Source organism: Seriola aureovittata, chromosome 14 (genome assembly GCF_021018895.1).
Source record: "Seriola aureovittata isolate HTS-2021-v1 ecotype China chromosome 14, ASM2101889v1, whole genome shotgun sequence".
In the NCBI taxonomy this organism is placed as follows: domain Eukaryota; kingdom Metazoa; phylum Chordata; class Actinopteri; order Carangiformes; family Carangidae; genus Seriola; species Seriola aureovittata.
The window spans coordinates 14676162-14688478 of record NC_079377.1 but is presented as its reverse complement, the minus strand read 5'-3'; the positions used below and the strand labels follow the sequence as shown (position 1 = coordinate 14688478).

Sequence of the window (12317 nt, the reverse complement as noted above, 5' to 3'; positions counted from 1 at the left end):
AGCACAATGACTGACTGTCTGGCTTACATGCCTTATTTCTCCTGAGGGTTGTGTGTGTACGTGTGAGGGACGCAGCAGGGAGGGGTCTGTGAAGCTGAAAGAAGGCCAGGTTAGGACTTAAATGACTGATTTAGGTCAAGGCACCATTACTAAAATAAGAAATACTTTAACACCTACAAGGGCAATGGACAAATAAAACCTCTCCAGGGAGGCTAAAAATAGAGAGCTCCATTTTTTTCATCTGAATGCAAATGACTTGCATCCAGCTTCAAGCTTTTCCTCCACAAAGATGCTATTTATTTTAGAGTCTAAAGGAGTAGTTTGTGGGTGGAAATAGCACATCACTAGCAAGATCAAAAAATGGAGTGACATCTTTGCAAGAGAGTAATGACACTTTAGACTAATGTATGGTTAATTTATTCGGAAGCCAGTGATACAGAACAATGGCTCAACTACATACATCACATCACTCCTCTCTTGAACACAAACCAATTAAGAGATAAAAGCTGTGGTTATGTGCCATATGCAAAAAGAGGAAGTCCTTATCAGCACACTGATTAATGTCAAGCGAATTAAGTTGGCGGTGCCGGTTTTTTTATTTGTTCTAATTTCAGGACACTTAATCAGTGTTTTTAGATCTCCTCATGTAAAATAACCAGTCATAATCAGCACAAAAAACAAATTTATAAATGTCATTAATCATGTAATTATTGCAACCACTCCTAATCCACTCATAAGGAAAGGAAATGTATCCCTTAGGACACAAGAATTTTAGATAAATTTCAAACATTCATTTATTCTACTGAAAAATTCTTACTTTCATTTTTAATTCTTATCTAAATGTAATGACTTCCTTTTTCAAGCCAGCCTTTGAGTTAATCACAGCACTGAGATGGTAAAAGTTTAAGTAAATGATTTGAAATTGAACATGAATGTTAGGAAACTAATCAATTTATTTCCTTAAGGGTTTCTACACTAACACGTTTGGTTCCAATGGACTGTAGTGCTTTTCCTCTTTTGGATCAGTTCGTTTCTTGGTGTGAAAGCTGTCATTTGAACTCTCAAACAAAAATTCCATTGTTGTTCAATTTATAGTGCAAACACAAACTCAACCAATAGAAGTATGGTGTGATAGTACAGGCGATATCTGCATGATTTTATCAGGGATTCAAGAGCTAAACTACTATCTAATGTTCACAATCCATGTACTGCTCATGGGAACTAATGACGCAATTTACGATCTATGTAATTATGCAAAAATCCGGGTGGATCAGAAGCTGGAAGAGCTAACATGAATTGACACTGTGGCTACAGATAAAAAAAACAAAAAAAACATGAAGGAACTTCAATCACTTCAGTTTTATCTGGGGTTTAAGTTAACTGAATGTTTTGAATGTGGCTCATGCTGTGTTCATGCAATGGTCTAAAAATAGCCCTTCTGCTCGGCCCTGTGGGATACCAGGGAACTGCAATGGCAAATGGCCTTTATATTGCCATGGTGACTTTGATAAACAAAGAGGACCATTCGGTGTACACCGATACCACAAAAAAAATATCAAATTGCGGAGCGACTCGGCTAATCATCTCATAATCATCCCTCTGCTAATTTCTTTCATTAGACTTCAATCAGTGTTTCATGCACTGAATCTGCATTTAGAGATAGAGTGACAGCCATGGGTACCTTCACTCTCATTAGTCTCACTCTCGTAATACTTACAGCCTAACAGGGGATACCATCACACTAATGTTGAGCTTTGCCACATGTGGGCTACACAGGACTCATATTCACTCTTTTTTTTTAACAGCAAATGTTGATAATGAGTCACTTATTTAGAATAAGAAAATCTGCCTAAAAATGTGAGGGAAAGTAATGAAATGGCATTTAGTCCCTAGTGGGAGGGATTTTAGAAAATTGCTGAAGATTTGACTTGGAAATGAATCATTTCTTACTGCCACAGTTTGTGGATTTAAATCCGAGGCCACTTGGGAATGGTGTCAACTGCAAATTAAGTCCTCTAACGGTTACATGGTGCTCTCTGACTCCATCCAGACATACCAGCCAGGTATTGTCAACACCCCAAGGAGGTGAGCTCCTTATATAGGCTACCCTTCATCGCCACAAAGTCTGCCAAGCTTGTCTCACTGCTCAGCCATATTTCTCACCTTACCCCATTAATTAGTCATTAGGCACTGTTTCTTTTTTCAGTACTGACATTGATCGCACACTAATGATAGAGTTACAGGCCCAGGCCACTGCTTATGAGGCCTCTTAGACAGACGCAAAATTGTGTTTGTGTGTCTATTTGTGTGTGCTTCTGCCAGTTAACGTGACTATGCAAGTGTGTGCATATAATTGTGTGTATGTGTGACAGGGACGGATTGAGAGAGGAGCAAAATAGAAACAGAAGTAGAGCAGGAACAGGGGCATCCCTTTAAGAGCAGCCTGCAGAGACTTTGTCCTACATTCCTCTTTATTTGTTTCATGGGAGCACAGAGGAGGAAAAAGAAGGGATGAAGGATGAGGGATGAGCCAAGGTATTAAAGCAGATTCGGATGTGGGTGGGAGAGTACGCAGTATCCTCCCATTGAAAATTTCACCAAAATAGCATCATTTTGGCAAGTGAAGTCTGCTGCAGAGGGATAGAAAAGGCAGTGTTTTATTGTACATTATTATGTGTTGTACTGAACTGTGATAAACAACCACTTTGTGAAAACAAGCAGATGGACAGTGATTCTCAGTGAAGCTACAGATTCATTCGTATTCATTCAAAAAAAAAAAAACAGTCCTCTTAACATCAACTCAGTTGCCAAGTCAACAACTAGTAATCTCTGTGCTCAACTGGGAGGGCAGCCAATTAAAAAAGTCTTTCTTTTCAAAGTCTCTCTACCTGCTTCCACAAAAGGCATTTCTGTGTTTTTCTGTGACTCTTTGCTGCAGGATATTGGCCAACAGAGCTCCCCTAGGAAAGCCCCACTTGCAGAAAGTAAAAAACAAAACAGCTCCTGGGAGACTGGTGCCTGGCCACCAGACAGGTATGTTTTCTTCAGCATTTTGCCCACTGCGTATATGCAAGTGTGTGTGTGTCCTTGCCCCAAGGGGCTACCCTGCTTCAGTGAAGTAGACATAAAAACCCATTGTGCGGCTCCAGCCTCCTGAGGTCCAACCCAAATGCACTTATTCCACCACATGTCTCTTTTTGCTGTTACCACAGGAACTCAACCATAATCCTTCCCATTACTGTTGCCTTTTTCACAGACAATTTCAGAATGATGTTCACTTCATCCGATGGCCAAAACGGCAGTTTTGAAGAGAAAGAGGGAAAGCAAACTATTAGGCCTGAGTAGTTCATGAGTCTGTACCATAAGATCCTCAGTATTTGGTAGAGTAATTACTACCATTAAAAGGGTGACCTATAAATCCGTGCTCATCGATTTCCTCAGTCATTAACATTTAGTTGCAAGGAAGCTGAATGGAGAGAAGGTCATTTGTAGATCATTTTTAGCATTTGAGTATGGGGGTATGAATGTGAGGCATATATTGATTCATGTAGTGTATGCCCCTCCTAGATCAGGAAGGCATGCACATGCAAGGGGGCATATTGTATGTCAATATTGGTATCCTTGTCCATGCTCCTGGAGTGAATGGACTTCACAGATGCAAAGACAGAGCGTAAAGCTTTGTTGTTAGGCTATAGCAATGTTCACCTGAGACAGTTAGTGTGGACATGACATATTCTCACAGTGATAGTTGGCAGCCATTTGTCCTTGATGGCCTCATATGACGCATCTTTACGTTTTATTTTGAGGTTGGCAACTTCAGACATCTTTGGTCATTAGATATTACTGCAAATCGATTGTGACAGAGACTAAAAACAGGTCTTTCTCAGTGGACAATCGAGTCAGGTCGGGCTGTGAGATGTGTAACACCGGGTGTAGAACCCATAAGAGGCTCCAGCTGTTGCAGTGAAAGTATGGCCATAACATGAGCCTGGCCCTGTTCAGGATGTCAAAGCCCCCAGAGTCAGCTGAACCTGCTCTGGGTCGATCAGTAGTCCCCCTGAGAGGACACACTCAAGTGAAAAGCTTTAGCTAATCACGGTGATGAGGGTGGAGAGGGCCTTAGAGCTTAATGGGAGCGCAAAGAGATCAGGGCAATGCTTCAGGGAAGACGACCCACATAGAAATACACGTCCACTGTAACACACAAGAGATAATGGAGAAATACTACAGCGAGACAAACTACAACTCAGCTGCAAAGCCAAACAAACTTTTTACTGTTCTGCCTTTTTGCAGGTGTGATGTTACAGCTTGGTACATCTCTGCAAACCTTATGCTTTCTGCCTTCCTCTTTGTTGTCCTGTGGATATCTTGTCAGTGTTTGCTTGACTGTCAAGGAAACACGCTCAAGTGTTAGTTAGCCTGTTGATCATGTGAAAACCATTTTTTTTCTGTTTTTATGAGCTTTAAATGATTCATTGATTACTGATCATCAACATGTCCAGTGATTGACTTTCGCTAGTTATCAAGTGAATATTAAAAGGGGATTATAATCTTTTATAAGAAGCAAATTTGTCTCTAAACCCCCTTTTTTTTTTTTTTTTTTGCTAAAATATGCCTGAGGCAGAGAGGAACACAAAGAGAGGGCGATAGAGGGATGTATAAAGAGATAGAGATGTGGAGGAGGAAGTGAAGGTTTTTATCCTGAGGTACAAATGGGCGACTGGATTCACTCCAGGAATAATTTCCCTCTGCTACTAAGATAAGACAGTACAAGCTGGATTGCATTTTAGAGTTACTTGTTTTAAGAGTTTGACATCTCTATTCTTGTTTTAGACTCTCGGTTCCCTCAGGGACATAATTTCACAGTCCACAGATATTGTATTAAAGTGAAAACAAACTACAGGAAGCTAGCTGTTACTTAAAGATAACATGCTGCACAACAGCCACCAGAGGAACGAACATGATGAAAAGGTACCATACAGTATCACGGTCAATAGATTATGGTTCCTTTGTAGTAAACATTCCAAAACCGCAGGCACTACAGTAAATATTTGAGGCTTTATTTTGGTAAATCAATGGCACATGAAATAACGCGCAGTCAGAGTCGGTGTGCAGGCCATGGCGACACATTTTGGGTCATTTCATTGCCAGAGGCACATGCAACAACTTCTAAACATAATTGGAAACAGTAAATCAGCTCTTTTGCTTGAATTTAAAACCAGCACACTCTGAACCATGGTACTCCAAAAAAGGGGGGGGGGGGGGGGGGGGGGGCTGTACAATGGCTGTACAATGGCTGTTCATTTTATCTGTCGAGGAATCATGCTCTAGTGTCAGGTCAGTCATTCTAGATCTCATTTCAAGACATCTCTTACAGATGCACTATAACCTTTCGATAGGTGAAGAGCACAACACAGTGTACCTTTAAGGTACAATGATTGAGGTCATTACTTAATTACCTAGTCATCATCTGATATTAAAAGGAGATTATACACTTTTAAAGCTAATGACCCCTAAGTCTACCAGAGAGAAACTCACAAGACTTAAAAAAAATTCAGAAAATGGTGTGGATGGCATGAAAGTAACTGCAGTAGTTACTCAAGACATGCCAGACCTGCAATCTGTCTCTGGGTGACTGCCAGCCAGGGATACGCATAAACTAACAATACACATATTAATTTGCTCACACACTGAACAAGCTCCCGAACACATACAATATCTGCCTATCTCTGTTACCATGGAAACTGACAGGCCTCCCATTGACAAATCCTCAGTTACAGATGTGTTTGTGTGTGTGTGTGTGTGTGTGTGTGTGTGTGTTGCGTGTGTAGTGTATGTGTGTGCATCAACACTGCTTGTGAATGCTTGTGGGGGTGTGAATATGTGCATTTGCATTTCAGAGATTGCAGCATGAGGAGATGAGTAAGGATGCATGTGCACCTATCGTTCAGATACAGAATGTAGGCCAGTGTAAATGCGAACATGCAAAGTTCATTATTTCTATATTCCATCATCAGTATAGCTACTGGAGCATGTGTTCAATTTCAGTTTTTTTCAGAAGATATGTTATGAAACTGATACTTACTCTGAGGAGTCTATAAAGTATATTCCGAGGGCCCCGATGCTGAGCGCAAAGACTAACACCACCTGAGGAGAGAAAGACAGATGAAAGAGAAATTAGCTTCATGCACAGAGTGGCAAACATCCTCTAACGCGGTGTTAAGTTTGAGTGGACACAATAGGTAACATTAGTTACAGCATCTGTAATTAAACAGAGACCTGCCCCCCTCCATGTTGCAGAATGGTGGATGTTTTCAAAAAGCACGTGTTGAATAATAAATGTTCACCCTCATGTCAGCAAACTCAGCCTACTGAATACAGGTAGTGTAAAGTCAAGCCAGCACAATCATAGGAAGCAAAGAAAGGACACACATTTATGAGCTCAACTGTACAGAAGAGCAGCAACAATGTGGTGTTGAGAGGAAGTGCTTCGACAGAACCACGGTCATCAAGTGTTGACGTGAACCCCTCCACTACTATGCCGAGCCAAAGTTTGCATTGTGTAAGATAGTGACCCCACTCGACTGCGGTCTGTATAATGTTTCAGTGACTATATATGACTGTTAAGGTAAAGAGAAGTAAGGCAACTTGCAGTGCGTGCAGCACTAGCAGCAATACCTGACTCCCGAATATAAACAAGATATTTAATCCTGTATACAGATTTTTTTTTTTATTATTATTATTATTATTAAGAAAACTGCAATAGAAATGCACAACGATTCTTGATTAAATGACATAACATTAACATGGACAGAAGACTTCACTGACTACTGCAACAATTCAGCAGAGGCACAGAACGTGAATGTTTTACTTCTATAATGTAAAATCTTACAGCATCACATTAAAATTATAATACATAAAGCTCTTGCAGCAATAACTCAAAAAACTTTATCATTTGACAAAAAGACAAAAAATTGTGCTGTTTATGTAGAAATATGACAACGTGTGTGAATATTAGTCATTAAGAGAAAATGTCAGTTTCCTCTTGTTCCAGGCCCTAGGGGAAAAAAACAGCACCATGTGCCACAATAATCCCCTCCAGCAAAGTGCACTTGCAAGCATTAGAGATCACATCACCATCATCACTGCCGCTGTCACCTTAATCATCATCTTCGTAACAGCTGACCAACGTAGCGGTGCACAATAGTTCCTCCCCCTGCGCTCCTTTCTCCCATTCAGCCATCTCACAATAGGAGCCCACTGTCCCTGCTGATTGTGCCATTCATTATTGATGGTGGGAGCTTGATTACTTTCATGTGCTGGTCCTTTGGATTGATCCAATGCATTGTGGCTGAGGTATTAAGTAAACACCCCCACCCCCTTGCATTTTTAATGGTTCGACGCTTGAATGGAGGACGATGGCAGTCCTGAGCACAGAGTTGTCCAGGGCCGGAATAACCTTACAAGCCAAAGACATCGATGATGCTCCACACAAAGGAGATCGGCAGAAGCCTCAAGCTCAGACTCGGGGATAACATCGGGCTTTTTGAATGAAAGGCACTGGTCTGATAAGAAAAGAAAGTAGTTGACTGTAGGGCATTATCTCATCCACACACTGCCCTGTTGTCTATATGGGGATTAAAATATGTGTTTTCCCACAAGATGATATAGCATGCTAATAGTGAGTTAGCATTTTCAAGGTGAAAGGAGTGTTGAGTAGGGAAGATGTGAGGTTATTACACTTCTGTAGCCCACTCCTCATCTCTGTTTTTTTTTTTTTGGCTAGCAGCTCAAGGCTACATTAGCCACTATGAGCATAACACACTCAAATTTCCAACCCAACTGGGAGTGGTCAAGTTGCACTGTGGGTAATGCAGGCACCAGGTTTTGACAAGGAAGAATAAAAAGTGGAATAAAGGGGAGAACATTCCTGGCTCCGCCTCACCTTTTTTTGACACTCATTTTAAAATGTTTAACATGAGTCTGATAATTTCTTAATGTTTTCAATCTAAGTAACCTTGACTACAGACGAAAGAGAGATCCTCCTCTGTGAAACTCAACACTGCCAGCCCCTCTAACATGGAGAAGCACCATTTTGAGCGTACTACATAAATGAATGTGTGCCTGCATTTATACACATATACACATGCAGTATAATATAGATGCATTTACATTGAATTTTCCTTGGACGTACTTTGTGTTTCTACTGCTTGTGGAAGGAGCAGGGTCACAGGACAGGAGGAAGGGGCAGAGAGGAGTACGCCTGAGCATTGGTTGGTTGCTGAAAAGCTGAGCAGTGAACAGTGAACACCCAGCGATGGGCTGAGGAGATAAGAAGCGTCATCATCTTAAACTGACCCACTTATTCAGCTGTGAAAGCCCGTCCACCCCTCCACCCCCACACTTTCTTCCTCTCTCACACACTCTCTCCCCTCACAATGTCTACGAGGGTTAGCTGTCAACCTCAAACCCACACTCTACCGAAGACAACCAACCGAGAAACTGCCACTCCGAATCAGGACCAATGCAATAATAGGCAGGGGAAACCTACAAGAATGATAATGGGAGAGGGGCTTTCCCTCTGCCTGCAAACCAAAGTGAGAAATTAAAAAAAGAAACTCAGCAGCAGTTGCTGCAGCTCTAATAGCTGTAAATGACTTTATGAGGCTGTTTATATGCACATTTGATTATTCGCATGTAATGAGATGGCATGGGTGAGTCACGTTTGTTTGCAGCAAACTGGAATATGCCGGCATCATGTCTGCAGAGCAGCAATCGGACGTGATGTCTATGTTTTCTCCTTAATACCCGTGTAGGATTTCATTGTATCCCTTCCTATATTTAAAGTGTAAAGCTGAGTCTGTCAGATGTTTTCCAAGGTGCACTTTAGCAGGCATAGTGGAAGACTGGGAGTGTAAAAGAAGCCAGTGACAAATCATGCGCATGTTTGTTTGTGTGTGTGTGTGTGTGTGTGTGTGTGTGTGTGTGTGTGTGTGTGTGCATAGTGTGCGGGTTTCAGGTTCCAGGACTGCAAGCGGACTAAAGGTGGCAGCTCTCACATGACGCCATCAGAATTGTAAACACATAATAAAACTTAACTTACATGTATAAACACACATGTGCGTCAGACCGTCTCAGTTTATTTGGCAGTCTAAAGACTTTCGAGAGCTCATCGAGGCTCGCCTGTGGAAGTGCCCTGAAAACTGAGCCAGAATTTCACACACGACTTCCTCCTCCAACAGGGATCCTGTCTAATGGCTTCCTCTGTCCCTTAAGTGCACCCTGCATCAAGGAGAGAGTAGAATCTCCCAGACAGGTGATGTGGGCTGACAACGTACAGTATAATCGCTTCACATTAAGGCCGACTACCCAGGTCAAGAGAGCGGTGACTCAGAGGCATCCGTCTCCTCCACATCTCAGTCCAAAGTTATCAAGATGGAGGACAGACTTTTATCTTCAAGAGACATTAAAGGCACACCTCTCTGAATTTGCACCTCAGAAGTGGATAGCAATGACTAAAATCATCATGGTATTGGTAACTTAATATATCAATGCTGATATATCATGATTAAGTAAATTCAATAGAAATCCATTGGAGAGAACCATTTAAGGATAAGAATCAGATGGGAAATTCCAGTGAATTATATACCTGAAACATCAAGGTACTTTGATGCAAAAAAGAGACATTTATGAGATAATGAAAGGATACCTACCCATATATTGCAAAATCTCTATATAATAAAGTAATCCTAGTGCAATCATTCTGGGTCTCTCCAGATGTAGTAACACAGAACTCTCACCACCTTCCCCTTCATTAGTAAATGCAATAAAAAAAAACCTTGTTGGCAAGTTGTTTTGTTGGTGAGGTCAAACGACTATTCAGAATTGGTGTCAAAATCTTGTCTCTGGTGGATAATCTAGTATGATTGTATGTGACTAGTCTTATTCCAATTACAAACATCTTTTACAGTGCACGTTTGGTTTATGGTCAATTTGTGTTTGATTGACTATTTTTTAAACGTAAAGGACTTCTGCTTCCTGTGTTAACAGGATCCTCTGTCATAAAGAGTATAGTACCTTTTGTACATTTTATTATTCATACAAACAAGCCTTACAGGTTCCAAATCAATTAGGGACCCCCACTGTTTACATTTCATCTCCAATAAAGCCATGGACCAAAGTATATGGAAAAAAGTAGGACGTTTTAATCCGAGCTATTTTAGTTAATTTATATAATAAAAGGCCTAGTTGTGCAAATTATTAATGAAATCCAAAACCTGGGGCTAATGAGGCCGTCCAATTGTGAGCTGATTTGCATGCTATTGTTACAGAGCTTCCAGAGGTTGACATCAAAGGCAGGAAAACAAACATCCTTGTGGGCAGATTAGTTAAGTGAGAGATGAGAGAAAATCTAAATGACAATATATCAGTTTTTGTTTTAGTCAAACAGTGAAATAAATACTTTCTACGAATCCTAATGGGTTCCCCAAGATTACATGAGTGGGAATCCTCAGTGGGAAGTCAAGAATGCCCATCAGTACCATGTGGCATCAGGATAAGCTTGTTCATTAATCCGGCCTGGCCCGCTGCGTTAGCCAGAAAGAGGAGCTCCAAAATGTCCGATTGATGCCTCAGCCACAAAGGATTTCAGAGGTCCGCAGCCAAGGAAAGCTCCGGCCAAACCAGTGTACTGTTTCTGCTTCCCGAAATCTGAATTCTGAGTCCCTAAACATATACAGTACATCCGTCTTTTATAGCAGGCTTCAAACAAAACGAGAAAACTTGCAGTCAGTAAATATTCATTCATATTCAATACAGATTTCCTCAGAATAATTCACGTCAGTGAAACAGAAGACAAACACAACTTTCCAGCGTTCCCTTCACTCATCAAATCGTCACACTGTTTGCACAGACATTTGCACCCACTCCAAGTGTTTGCTTTCATAACAAAGACTCCAGGGTTATCAGACACAGGCCGCGTGTCAATGCAGATTTAGACACAAAGGGAAAAAGAGTCACATGTCACTGCACAAGGTGAGAGTGTGAGTTTCTCACAGGGGGAATGTCAACAGATGACACCTCTGTTAAACTTTGATGGCATACATCCATACATCAGCACGCATCGTGATCTCCCCTTTCCCTCGCCCTCAAATGGCAGGGGGCTCTACCCTACGCAGGTGTGGGAATGATCTGACATCCTGTGAGGAAAAAAAACACTCTGTATTCCGGTCACACACACTTCATAACTCAACCCGGACTACTGATTCCCACTATGTGACTGAACAGATGTACCACAAGCATAGCAATTCATGCCAGGGTATTCTTGCAAGAAGACAAAAACCACCACACTTGGACAGCTTTGTGAAGTCAATGGTGGAGCCATACATCCATACACATTTTTGTGTTCAGAATACGAACAGAGGAGAAACCAGATTCAAATAAAAGATGAAAATGTTTTTAAGTCAGAAAAACAAATATTTTTTAGTGACATTTTAGAGGCAACGTGACTAAAGACAATCCAGTCGCAGGCTATCAGAGTACTGGAAAGTCCACTTCAGACTGTCTGAGCCTCTGTCTGGTGATAGCTAGCCTCTCAGCAGACTTTCCAATGACATGGACACTAATTGTAACCTTTGCTACAATTGCACCCTCCTAATTAAATGTGTCATAGAAACAGTCACTATCTATTTATTTATTTATTTATTGTTAAATAAAATAGACAAGCAGAATACAATAAGTCTGACTGTCAACAGAACAGGGCCAATTATACCCAGACTTCAAATATACAATTCATAAATTATGAGAGGAGCAAAGGATGAAAACAGGCAGGATACAAGCTGAAGCCTGAGTAAGTTGTGCACTGGTGTGTGTCAGAGTTGTTTTTATCATCCAAATCCACTGTAGACTCACAGTCAGTTTTTGTAAAGTCTAATGGGGGAAGAACGTAAGAAAGGGAGAAGGGGGAGGGAGAAATTGTTGATGAAGTACGACAACAACTTGCCTCCTGTAATGAAATGTCTAAAAACACCACTGTAGTAGTATAATAGTAATGCTTGGCACTTAGACACAAGTCCAGATGGCCTGATACATCTCATCTCTTATACATTCATCTGCCTACTATATTTCTTTTCACTATCTGCTAAACATGCTCGCCTATTCTTTAAGAAAAAAAACGGTAAAAGAAGGTAATTGAGTTTTGCTATCTGATTTGTCTGGTCGCAGTGGAGGAGGGAAAATACTATAGCTTCTAAATGATGCACACTGCAACACAAGCCCTGTCTCTCTTTTCTCTCCTCATATCTTCGCCTACTCGACCC

At 41.1% G+C, this 12317-nt stretch overlaps 1 protein-coding gene across 17 annotated transcripts in view; it reads right to left on the bottom strand.

The window, feature by feature from the left end:
* The window catches only part of LOC130181198 (calcium-activated potassium channel subunit alpha-1), a 153366-nt gene that overhangs the window by 86321 nt on the left and 54728 nt on the right, over nt 1-12317 (bottom strand). For all 17 annotated transcript variants that reach the window (XM_056395103.1, XM_056395110.1, XM_056395109.1 and 14 more), the window contains exon 3: nt 6086-6147. In XM_056395103.1, coding sequence (XP_056251078.1) covers nt 6086-6147 — 62 coding nt within the window. The remainder of the gene's footprint in view (nt 1-6085; nt 6148-12317) is intronic.